At 39.1% G+C, this 13,205-nt stretch overlaps 1 protein-coding gene across 1 annotated transcript in view; it reads left to right on the forward strand.

The window, feature by feature from the left end:
• LOC103608013 (aspartyl/asparaginyl beta-hydroxylase-like) overlaps positions 1 to 13,205 on the forward strand; it is a gene marked incomplete at its 3' end in the record, with an annotated part of 58,248 nt that overhangs the window by 25,000 nt on the left and 20,043 nt on the right. The window contains exon 7 of the mRNA XM_008592459.1: positions 3,112 to 3,249. Within this exon, the coding sequence (XP_008590681.1) occupies positions 3,112 to 3,249 (138 nt within the window). The remainder of the gene's footprint in view (positions 1 to 3,111; positions 3,250 to 13,205) is intronic.

A 13,205-nucleotide genomic window follows, 5' to 3' on the forward strand; every position in this document is an offset into this window, starting at 1 on the left:
TGACTCAAAAATTAATGGACTGTCAGATTTTCAAAAAAGTCATCCATTGTAATAAATATTATGTCATTCACTTTAACACCAAAAGATATAGGAAATAAAATCCTAAATTCAAATTGGACAAAAATAACCACAATAGTCAAATTAATTTCAAATGTACATGCAATTATTTTAAATCAGAAAACAAATAGCCGTTTTAATGTTCTGATTTTTAAAGAAATTCTAACTGCAACTTACATGCACGAGGGTACTTCAAAAAATTCATAGATTCGTATTGTCTTTTAATTCTGTTTTTCCACAAACTTATTTGGAGTACTCTCATATTTCAAGGAAAATATATAAGAATGGTTAGTATATGCATTCTTAATTTGAGATATTAATGAGAAATATAACTAAATAAGAAAATTACTTTTGATAGTTTTTTAAATTGATCCAAAGATAGGAGAGTAGAACAAATTACAGGACCCCTCAATTCTAGTTTATGATATGTAGTCTTTATAAACCCCAGTTTCAACATTTTTAAAATAGAGATATTTGGGGTTATTGGAAAGATCAAATGAGATTACACATGTAAAAGCAAGTAGTAAATTGTAAATGTTATTGAAAATATGAGGTGGTATTACTATCACCCTTCATTTTTCTAATGAAGGAAAATTTGAAATGTGAATTTTAAGAAAATTTTAAAAGTTAATATTTTTTATACCTAAAGAATATCTGGGGTTTTATGAAAAAGATATTCAAGTTGATAGCAAATGCTTATTTTTATTGATAAAATATATAGTTGAAATTACCCTTCAAAAGTAATCATTAGAGCAGTCTTGTAATAATGAAGGGAATAATATTAGCGAACCACTAGAAACGTCCTCCCTTACAAAGACAATGGAGCCTGTACGGTGCAGGAAGCATATGGGAAAGGCCACTTGGAGAACATATGGTTAGGGTGTCATTTGAAGGAGCCATATGGAGCAGCATACTCTGTAGCCAGCTGTCCCTGAAAAGGCTAGTCCTCTTGGAGTCAAGTTGTATCATGTTACAGCTAGCCTAAAACCACAATTGTTATCCCTTATGGCAGAAAAAAAAAAAAAAAATGTGTATTAGGAACAAAAGTTCCCTTTTAAAAAACCTAATGTGGGCTTTCACTATACTTATTGCCAGCTCGTAATATTAATATTTCCCTTCTGTCCACTTAATTTAGTGGAAGATTTGCACCTTGTCACCTTGGGGTAGCCTTATTAAATGTGGATATGGAAAGAAAGTGCGTGTGAAAAGAGATTACTCCAGGACTGCCGTTTAGCTCACTTGGGAGAGCCTGGTGCTGGTAACACCAAGGTTAAGGGCGTGGATCCCCTTACCAGCCAGCTGCCAACAAACAAGATAAGAAAAGAAATTGCTCTCCATTTTAGCATTCCAATTCAGGAAATGCAAAATCTTTGAAAAAAATTTTAAATCATAATCTTTTCCTTTTAAAGGAACATAACAATAGCACTTAAGAAATGATAGCTGGAATATAAATACAAGGGGACTTCAAAAAGTTAGTGAAAAAATTGAATTAAAAGGTAAAAATAAAAAATACAAACTCTGTTTCTCAACATAAGCTCCATCAAGTTCAAGACACTTTTGTAAGCAATGATACCAACCATTTAGTCCATCCCTAAAGAACTGAGGGTCCTGGGAATTTAACCATGTCAATGTCTTTTTTACATTATTAACTAAAGAAAAGTAGATGCCCTTTAAAGATTTTTTTAAGATTAGGAAACAAAAAGAAGTCAGAAGGAGCCAAATCAGGACTGCAGGATGGATGCCTGATGATCCGCCATCAAAATTCTCACAAAATTGCCCACGTTTGATGAGAGGAATGAGCAGGAGCATTGTCATGGTGGAGAAGGCCTCTCTGGTGTAGCTTTCTTTCCTGGGTGTTTTTCTGCTAAAGCTTTGGCGAACTTTCTCATAATAAGCAGACGTTATCCTTCTGTGGCTCTGTAGAAAGTCAACAAGCAGAATGCTCTGAACATCCCAAAAAACTGTTGCCATGATCTTTGCTCTTGACTAGTCTGCTTTTGCTTTGGTGGGACCACCTCCACCTTTTGGGAGCCTACTTTGTGCTTTGTCTTCAGGATTGTACTGGTAAAGCCATGTTTCATCTCCTGTTACAATTCTTTAAAGAAATGTTTCAGGATCCTGATCCCACTTGTCTAAAATTTCCATTGAAAGCTCTGCGCTTGTCTGCAGCTCATCTGGGCAGAACAGTTTTGGCACCCGTCGAGCAGAAACTTTGCTCAACTTCAGTTTTTCAGTCAGAATTGTGTAAGCTGGACCAGTTGAGCTGTCTGTGGTGTTGGCTATTGTTTCTCTCTTAATCATCAGTCCTCTTCGATTAGAGCATGAACAAGATTAGTTTTTTCTTTGTAAGTTGATGTGGATTGTCTGCTGCCGAGGGTTTCATCTTTAACGTTGTCTCGTCCATTCTTAAAATGAGTTATCCATTTGTAAACTGCTGATTTCTTTGGGGCATTGGCCCCTTTAACTTTTCATAAAGCACCAATGATTTCACCATTCTTCCACCCAACTTCACCGTCAATCTGATGTTTGTTCTTGCTTCAATCTTAGCAGAATTCATGTTGCTCTGATATCTTATCCTTCATAGTGCCTCAAAGTAGATCCTATTCAGACCTGTTATAAAAAGTTAGTACAGATTTATTTTGGTGCAAAAAAAATTTGCAATCCGTGCATAGTTTTGTCATAATATGCATTTTCCATGAACTTTTCGAAGGCCCCTCCTATAGTCCCCTTTGGTATCTTAAGTTATTTATCTATTCAACAAAAAAGTCCTGGAGTCTGTGCTGGCCACTGTGGAGGAGACCAAAATGGGTTGGGGCATGAACCCAGTATTCAGAGAGTTTACAGCCTGACAGGTCATGATCAGAGAAACCCAGTGAAATAACGGTATTTTTACCAGATTTCCAAAGATTTTCAGCAGATTTGGCCACCTAACAGGAAAAGCTCTTTATTTAAATGTCTCAAAATGAATCTTATTTTTAATATCTTAAATTTTAAAATTAATAAGAATGCTTTATCTGAAGAATGGTGTGGAGTACAGTCTTTCTGTTCTTTCAGGCATATAAGTGGTACGAGCTTGGGCACAAAAGAGGACACTTTGCATCTGTTTGGCAGCGCTCACTCTACAATGTGAATGGACTGAAAGCTCAGCCTTGGTGGACCCCAAAAGAAACGGGCTACACAGAATTAGTAAAGGTAAGTGTTATCTTAGACATCATCCTCATCTAATATCTATTTCCTACTCAAAATCAGAGAACGTTTACCATGGAAAGGAATTTCAGGGAAGGGATATATTTTATTTCCAGTGACATATGCAAAAAATATTGAAAAATATATATATATATGTATATATATATATATATATATTTTTTTTTTTTTATTTTTTTTTGGTGGCTTGCCAGTACGGGGATCTGAAACCTTGATGGTGATGTTATCAACACTGCACTCTAACCTACTGAACTAACTGGCCAGCCCAAGAAAAAGAATTTTTTTAAACTCTTTAGCCAAAAGTTTCATTTAGATAATGAAGAAGAGAATTTGCCTGGAAGAACAGTTCTCAAAATCTTTCGCCTTAGGACCCCTTTACACTCTCAAAAATTACTGAACACCCCAAGAAATTTTTATGTGGATCATATCTTTTAATACAAGCATTAGAAATTAAAATTGAAATAAAATTTTATAATTATTTATTAATTCTTTAAAAATAAAAATAACCCCATTACATGTTAATATAAATGACTTTTTACAAAATTATATTTGTAAAACAAAAAATGTAATGAGATTAGAATTGTTTTATATTTTAGGGCCGGCCCGTGGCTCACTCGGTAGAGTGCGGTGCTGATAACACCAAGGCCACGGGTTCGGATCCTATATAGGGATGGCTGGTTCGCTCACTGGCTGAGCGTGGTGCTGACAACACCAAGCCAAGGGTTGAGATCCCCTTACCGGTCATCTTTTAAAAAAAAAAAAAAAAGAATTGTTTTATGTTTTCATAAATCTTTTTAATGTCTGGTTTAATAGAAGACAGTAGGATTCTCACATCTACTTCAAATGTATACCCATTAGAGCAGTGATATTATACATCATGCAGCCTCTGGAAAATTCCACCGTGTGCCCATGAAAGAATAAGCATGAAAAGAGCAAATAACATCTTTGTATTATTAAGACAATAGTTTCGATCTTGCTGACCTCCTCAAAGGGTTTAGGGAACACCCAGGTGTTCCTGGACCACACTTTGAGAACCACTGGTCCTGAAGCTGTGGAAAGAAAAAGCAGATAGAAATATTTTTAGGAAATGTGTGGTAGATATGTAAGATGATGCAATGAAGTGATTCTAACAACTTAATACTACTAAAAAATTGGAAGTTTTTATATGTCTACTTAGCGATTTTAGTAGAGGCTGGTGAGACATTTTTTGCTTTGGTAAGTCCCTTCTTTTTCTGAGACACATTAATGGGACTCATAGTTAAATATCTAATGGTTTCAATAACGTTGTTTTCTATTCAGAATGTAAAAATGTAATGTATCTTATGGGATGGGCTTCCATGTTCTGGCTTCAGAGTCTAACTGCCATTTATATGTGGTTTATATAAGTAAATATATTCTGATTTTCAAACAGTTGATTTTATATGTGAGGGAAGCACACAAGTGACAAAATATTGATAATTCTAGCATCTGGGTGATGGATATATGGCGCTTTGTTATGTTTATTGTTCTTTCTAACTTTAGGTATATGTTTAACTTTTTTTAATAATTTTTTTGTTAAAGAACATCTTGAACGAATGGATCTTTATGACTTACAAGACTTCACTGATTAATTTGAAAAGAGAAGTTTCTGTGTACTTACAGTACACAGCTCTTACTTGGCCACGTTTATTCCGCATTTCATTATAAAAGCATACTTATAAGTACTAGAATCCAGATGTAAAGTTGACTGCCATCAGTTAGCCTTTGAGAATTATATAGATCAGAAAACTGTGGTATGGTTACACTGAATGCAGAGATTCCCTATCCAAATCAGAAATACTGTAGGAACAACATCTTCCTCGATCAATCTACTACATTGAGCATTGTCAGTGATTCTTTCCTTTGTGAAATTCCATCCTCCCTCAGACTGGATCATAATGAACTCTTCTGATTCTCCTCTACCTCTTAACCTTTTTTTTTTTTTTTTTTTTTTTTGGTTTCTTTGTGAGTTTATTTTCCTATTGTAGCTTTTAGGATGCTGTCAAGTTCAAGTAACAGAAATGTAATTCAAACCAGGCTTAAACGACAAGGAACTTTATTGGTTCATGTAACTGGAAGCCTAGCAGTAGGGCAGACCCTGGAGTAGCATAATCAGGGGGAGATTTTCTTGGCTGTACACTTCCTCCTTCATCACCTTTGTGCTTTGCTAGCTTACTGCAAGATGGGAGCCAGCAGCAGCTGGAGCAGAGGACAGAAAGAGTTTGGGGGCTCCTAACACTGTTGAGCCACCGCCAGCCCTAAATGGCCTTGGAGACACCTCCTGGCAGACCCTCTCTTACTGGTGATAACCACATTACATGGGCACCCACAGTTTCAAGGGAGTCTGAGACACCAAGTAGCTGGCAACAGGCTTTCAGGAGGAGAAAGTGGACCTCTTTTTTTATCAGTCAGGGAACAAAAATCTTTCCCTTCAGTTTGATTGAGCCAAGTTAAGTCAAGTTTCCACTCTGGATGAATACTGGTGAGGGGCTGTGAGGTTGTCCTCAAACCAAGATCAGCCCCTGGAGCCAGGAAAGGGTCAGCTTCTAAATCAAATAGCTTATCTGGGGTAAAGTGGATGTGCAAACCAAGTCAGGGTTCTGGGAGCAGGAGAAAGAGGCATGATGGATCAGGAAGGCAGCCCCCGGTGCTCAGGGTCCTCACAGACTGTGGACATGCACTCAGACCCAGACACTGTTCTCTGTTCTCTGATTTCCCTTTCTTGTCATTCATTTTCTAAAAAACGTTCTCTGCAGTGGTTCAGCTCCTGTGAAAATTCCCACCAAAGCCATGATCCCCAAATAGACTTCTCACTCGCTCTGTCTCCAGCTGTACAGACGCATTAACATTCGATGTGAAAATTAACTTGCCATGTAATCCCTTGGTTAACACTCTTTTCCAACTTTACAATTTTTGTCAGTATCTTAGTCCATTCAGGCTGCTGTAACAAAATGTCATAATCTGGGTGGCTTATAAGCAACAGTAATTTATTTCTCGCATTTCTGGAGGCTGGAAGTCCAAGACCAAGGTGTCTGCAGATTAGGTGTCTGGTGAGGGCCCACTTTTTGGTTCATGGATGGCACCTTCTTGCTGGGTCTTCACGTGGTGAAGCGGAAAGGCAGCCCTCTAGGCCTCTTTTATAAGGGCACAAATCCCATCCACCTAAATCACCCCCCAAAGGCCCCACTTCCTAGGATCGCCGCATTGGTAATTAGGTTTCAACATATGAATTTCAGGGAACACAAACATTCAGCCCAAAGCTTTACCCAAAATACCTGGCTTATTATTCCATCCTTTTCACTTACCACTGCCCTTTACTGTCTTCATTCCAGCCACAATTTCTCCTAGGACCAGACCTTCCCATACGATAGTCCTTTTTCCTGGAGGACACTTTTTTTTACCCCTTCTCCTTTTCCTTCTCTCTTACACCCTTCACGGCCAATTCCTATTTATCCTTCCTTGTTAGATATGTTGACACTTCTAGGAATATAAGTCAGGTATCCCTCTGCTATGGGTTGAATGTGTCCCCTCAGGTTTCATGTGTTGGGTACTTCGTCCCCACTGTAACAGTGTTAAGTGATTTGGAAATCCTATTAAGATAATTGAAAGGTGGGGCCTTAAAGAGGTAATTAGATTGTGAGGACTGTTCCCTCGTTAATGGATTGACCCATTCATGGAGTACTGGGTTGATGGTTTAATAGCTGGTCATGGGCTGGGCATGGTTTTGATGACTTTATATGGAGCTTGAGTGAGCAGGTTAGCTCTCTTGCTCAGCCCATTTTGCTATGTGATACCTTGTGTTGCTGTGGAGGATTAACACCAAGAAAAGCCCTCACCAGATGTGCTCCCTGGACTTTGGACTTCCCAACCTCCAGAACTGTAAGAAATACATTGCATTTCTTTATAAATTACCCAGTTTCAGGTTGTTCTGTTATAAGCAACAGAAATGGACTAATACACTCTCCTTGCATATTTCCAAAAGCACATTATACGTCCTTTTTAAGCACATAGCACACTGTATTCTAATAGCTTATTTAGTTCTCTATAGTTGTATTAGACCCTGTGCTCTAAGACAGCAGCAACCGTGTCTGTCTTATTCAGGACTAGCATGGTATCTAGTACATGATAGATTCTCAAAAATTAGGTTCATTGTGTAAGTTTCTATTAACTTGCTTTTCTCTAGCTGTTTTATGGATATGCCAAAAGTTCCAGGGATATAAAAATCTTACTACTTAGCATTTCTTACATATAAGCAATTGCCACAACTGGCATCCTTTTTGATATTCCTTGAAAAAAGCAGAATATGTATTCTTCTTGGAAGCACATGGAACATTCTCCAGAATAGACCTTATGTTAAACCACGACAAGCCTCAGTAAATTTAAAAACATTGAAATCATGCAAAGCATGTTCTCTGACCACAATAGAATGAAATTATGAATTACTAACAAAAAAAATTGAAGAATTTGCAAATATGTGAAAATTAAACACTGGGTTTTTTTTTTTTTTTGTGACCGGTAAGGGGATCGCAACCCTTGGCTTGGTGTCGCCCGCACCGCACTCAGCCAGTGAGCGCACCAGTCATCCCTATATAGGATCTGAACCCACGGCAAGAGCGCCGCTGCGCTCCCAGCACCACACTCTCCCAAGTGAGCCATGGGGTTGGCCCTAAACACTGCATTTTTAAGTAACTAATGGAATGAAACAAGAAGACTACATAGCAAAACTTACAGGATGCAGCTACAGCAGTTCTTAGAAATTAGTACTTGTTAATGCCCATATTTAAAAAAGAAAAATGGGAGCTGGCCCATGGCTCACTTGGGAGAGCGTGGTGCTGACAACACCAAATCAAGGGTTAAGATCCCCTTACCAGTTATCTTTTAAACAAAAATTAAAAAAAAAAAAAAGAAAAAGAAAAATCGTCAGAAAACAATAATCTAATAGTGCACTTTATGAAACTATCATAGCAGAGCAAAATAAACCCAAAGCAAGCAGAAAGAAGGAAATAAAGATTAGAGTGGAAATAAATGAAATAGTGAATAGAAAAACAACAGAGAAAATCAATGACACCAAAATTTGTTTTTTTAAAAATAGATTGTTTCACAAACTATTAGCTAGGCTGTCTAATTTTCTAAAAAGTGAGGACTCAAATTACTTAAACCAGAAATGAAAACATATATCACTACCAACCTTACACAACTCAAAAGGATTGTAAGGGAATGCTATGATCAACTACATGCCAACAAATCAGGTAACCTAGATGAAATGGATAAGTTGCAAGAAAGACACAAACTACTGAAACTGACTCAAAAAGAAACAAAATCTGAATAGAGCTGTAACAAGTAAAGAGGCTAAATCTGTAATTTAAAAGCTTCTCACAAAGATAAGCTCAGGCCCAGATTTCTTTACTGGTGAACTATATCAAATTTTTAAATAAGAATTAGCACCAATCCTTCACAAATTCTTCCAAAAAATAGAAGAGGGGGGAACACTTGCCAACTCATTTTATGAGGCCAGTATCACTCTGATACTAAAACCAAACAAAAACATCACAGAAAAAGAAAGTTGCAGACCAATATTCCTTACAAATATAGACACGAAAATCCTCACCAAAATATTAGAATACTGAGTCCAGCCACATGTAAAAAGAATTATATACCATGACCAAGTGGGATCTTTCTGAGGAATGCAAATGAAACTAAATCAATACAATAAGTCATATTAATAGAATAAAGAATTAAAATTACATGGTCACTTTTGGGCCGGCCCCATGGCTCACTCAGGAGAGTGCAGCACTGGTAGCGCCGAGGCCACGGGTTCGGATCCTATATAGGGATGGCCGGTTAGCTCACTGGCTGAGCGTGGTGCAGACAACACCAAGCCGAGGGTTACAATCCCCTTACCAGTCAATAAAAAAAAAAAAAAAAAAAAATTACATGGTCACCTTAGTAGACACAGAAAACACTTTTGACAGTATCCAACACCCTTTCATAATAAACACACACCACCACAACAACAAAAAACTAGGAATAGATGGGAACTTCCCTAACCTGAAAAAGGGCATTCAGGAAAAGCCAATTGTTAACATCATCCTTAACGGTGAAAGACTGAAAGGAAGAAGTGACATTATCTGTATTTGTAAGATGACATTGTCTTGTGTATAGAAAATCCTAAGGAAGTCACTAAAAAAAACTATTAGGACTAATAAAGGAGTTCATCATGGTTACAGGATACAAGATTGTATAGAAATCATTTGTACTTTTTTACACTAACAAAAAACATTCTCAAATGAAATTAAGAAAACAATTCCATTTGCAAGAGCATAAAAAAAGAATACGATGCTGTATTAGTTTTCTAGGCCACCATAACAAAGTAGCACAAACTGGGGGACCTAAACAATAGAAACTTATTTTCCCACTTTTCTGGAGGCATAAAATCGAAGATCAAGTTGTCAGCAGGGTTGGTTCCTCCTGAGGACAGTGAGAGAGAACCTGTTCCATTCCTCTCTCCTAGCTTCTGGTGGTTTTCTGGCTTTCTTTGGTGTTCTGTGGCTTGTGGATCTCTGTCTTCATCTTCACAGGTGTTCTTGTGTGTATGTCTGTCCCCAAATTTTCCCTTTTTATAGGGACACCACTCATATTGGATTAAGGCCTACCCTGTTGTCCTCATTTTAACTTGGTTGACTTTGTGAAGACCCTGTCTTCAAGTAAGGTACGGGGGTTAGGACTTCAAGATATGTATTTTGGGAGTTCCGGTCAAGATGGCAGAATAGATGTTCCCCAGCATCACTTTCTCCCACAAATCAACCAATTACAACTATAAAAATGTAACATCAGCCAAGCTGGGGCCACTGGAGCTCAGGGGCCTACGGAGTGCATGAAGGTGGGAGAAACCACGATGAGAGAAAGAAAAAACTGCTCGGAGCGTTTCAGGCTGTGGCCGCTTTAAGGCTGCAGCTGCTGAGCCCATGGAGCAGGAGCCAGCAGAAGCCATTGCTCTGCCCTTCAGATGGAGTTACTTAGAGGTGGCAGGGGAAAAGAGAGTCTTGGTGGCCTCCAGGACAGCAAGACCACTAATAAGGTTCCCGTGGACCCACACAGGAGCAAGGAGCCAGAACAGCTATAAAAGGGGAGCCATTCAGAGGCTGGTGAGTCATTGCAAGGGACCTACGCAGGGCCATCCTATGGGAAGTGTTTGGAGCACAGGTAGTGAGGGAGACGGACCCACCAGGAGAACACTGGGACACAGCAAGGACAGCTGATCTGCCCCCCAATCAGCTCAGGACCACTCAGAGGAGACTGGTCGGGAGTGCAGAATTGTATGGGGTGTAGTTTGATGAAAAGATTCAGGCCCAGATCAGAGTTTCTACACAACCCAGGTACACCAGGTCTCTGGAGAGCCGGAAGTACCTATAAGGTCAACCATTAAACCCTGAGCTGCACAAAAAGCCTTCCCTAGGGAAACAGCAGCAAAGCAGCAATTTAGCTTAACCACACAGCTCAAGTACTTGTTCCCACAGGAAGTTCCCCCATTTTAGAAGGAAGTAAAGGACAAAAAATTAGTTCTGGCCCAGCACACCACCAGCACCTTGGGGCTCGCCAGGGGATATAAGGCATGGAGTTGGGGACCAGACACCACTCTCACATCCAGGCATACTGCCAGCACCTCGGGGCCTGCCCAGGGGCCCAGGGCATGCAGCCAGAGACTGGACCACCCCCCTACAACCAGGCACACCATGCCAGCACGTTGGAGCATGCCACAGGACCCAAGGCATGGAGAAGGGGACCAGAGTCTCTGCCCACAACCAGACACACCACCAGTGTCTCAGGGCCCTGCCAGGGACCTGGAGCTTGGAGCCAGGGAACTGACCCCTCCCCGCCCAACAACCAGGCACACCGTGCCAGTGCCTTAGGGCCCATCCAGGAACCCAAGGTATGGGTCTGGGGACCAGAACCTTCTCCCACAACCAGGCATACTGCGCCAGCACCTCGGGGCCTGGCTGGGGTCCCAAGGCATGGAATAGGAGACCAGACTCTCCCCACAACCAGGCATACTGCCCATGCCAAAGAGCATGCCAAAAACATCACCTCCATGTGGGTGGCCCACCACAGCCACCACAATAACCATGGCTGCTGCAAAAGCAGCTAGACACCTCAACCACCATGCAGATGGTCCACCAGCCACTGGAGTGGATTGACACAAGGAGAGTCACCAGCAGAGATAAAGAAAAGAGGATCTCTCTCTCCACAAAGTCCATTTCAAAGTGACAGAGGAAGCATCTGCTCTATGATAATATTGGGGGACCTGACCACACCTCTCAGCATTAGATCATCTAGGCAACAAATCAGAATAACCACTATTCTTTCAGAAGGAGAGAAGAAATCTAGGGTAATTAGTGGGGGAGGGGGAGGGAGAGAGGGATGGGGAGAGATTGGACAAGGGGCATAAAGAATAATTATGATTTGTAACAACATATATAATAGGAATGTTAATTTGATCAACATATCTCAATGTTGAACCCTAAAATATGTATAATCAATTTTGATTCAATAAAAATTTTTAAAAAAGAAAAAAAAGATATGTATTTTGGAGGACACAATTCAACCCATAACAGATACAAATATTACAAAGAAGTGCAAGACTTATATACTGAAAACTACAAAACCTTATTGAAGGAAATTTAAAAACATCTGCATAAATGAAAACACATTCTATGTTTGTGGATCAGAATACTTAATATTGCCGAGATAGCAGTATTCCCCGAATTGGTCTAAATCTTCAACACAATCTCTATCAAAATTCTATCTAGCTTTTTAAAAAAAAAAAAATTGGTAGTTTCATCTTTTGATCTTTTTAAAAAATATTTTATTTTATTTTATTTTATTTTGTCGATATACAATGTGGTTGATTATTGTGGCCCATTACCTAAACCTCCCTCCCACCTCCCTCTCAACAATGTCCTTTCTGTTTGCTTGTCATATCAACTTCAAGGAATTGCAATTGTTATGTCTTCTCCCCCCCCCATTTTTTTTGGTGTATTTATTTATTTATTTTTAGCTCCCACAAATAAGTGAGAACATGTGATATTTCTCTTTCTGTGCCTGACTTGTTTCACTTAATATAATTCTCTCTAGGTCCATCCATGTCGTTGCAAATGGCAGCATTTCATTCTTTTTTATAGCTGAGTAGTATTCCATTGTGTAGATATACCACATTTTCCGTATCCACTCATCTGATGATGGACATTTGGGCTGGTTCCAGCTCTTGGCTATTGTAAATAGTGCTGCGATGAACATTGGGGAACAGGTATACATTCAACTTGATGATTTTCCTCAAACAATTGCAGATAGATCTAGTGCTTTTTTTTTAACAGAAATTAAAAGCTGATCTTAAAATTTATATGAAAATATAAGAGACCCAAAATAGCCAAAACAATTTTGAAAAAGAACAAAGTTGGAGGACTCATGCTTTCCAATTTTAAAACTTACTACACAGCAGCAGTAATCAAGACAAGTATGATACTGTCTTGATTAGACATATAGATAAGTACAAAACTGAGGGTCATTTAGGATCAATCGATTCTTGCCAAGGGTGCCAAGATAGTGCAATGGGGAAAGAATTGTCTTTTCCACACATGGTGCTGGGAGAACTGGATATCCACATGCAAAAGAATGGAGATACCTCACACTGTACACAAAAATGAACTCAAAATGGAAATAGACCAAAATGTAAAAGATAGAACTATAAAGCTCATAGAGAAAAATGTAGAAGTAAGTTTTTGTAACATTAAGTTAGGTGATATTTTTTTTTCAGGTATGACACCAAAAACACAAGTGACAAAAGACAAAATAGATGAAGTAGATTTCATCAAAACTCATACTTTTGGGGGCCGGCCCGGTGGCGCACTGCTACAGTGCGCCGCTCGGGC

This window comes from Galeopterus variegatus, unplaced genomic scaffold (genome assembly GCF_000696425.1).
Source record: "Galeopterus variegatus unplaced genomic scaffold, G_variegatus-3.0.2 Scaffold7946, whole genome shotgun sequence".
Taxonomy (NCBI): Eukaryota; Metazoa; Chordata; class Mammalia; order Dermoptera; family Cynocephalidae; genus Galeopterus; species Galeopterus variegatus.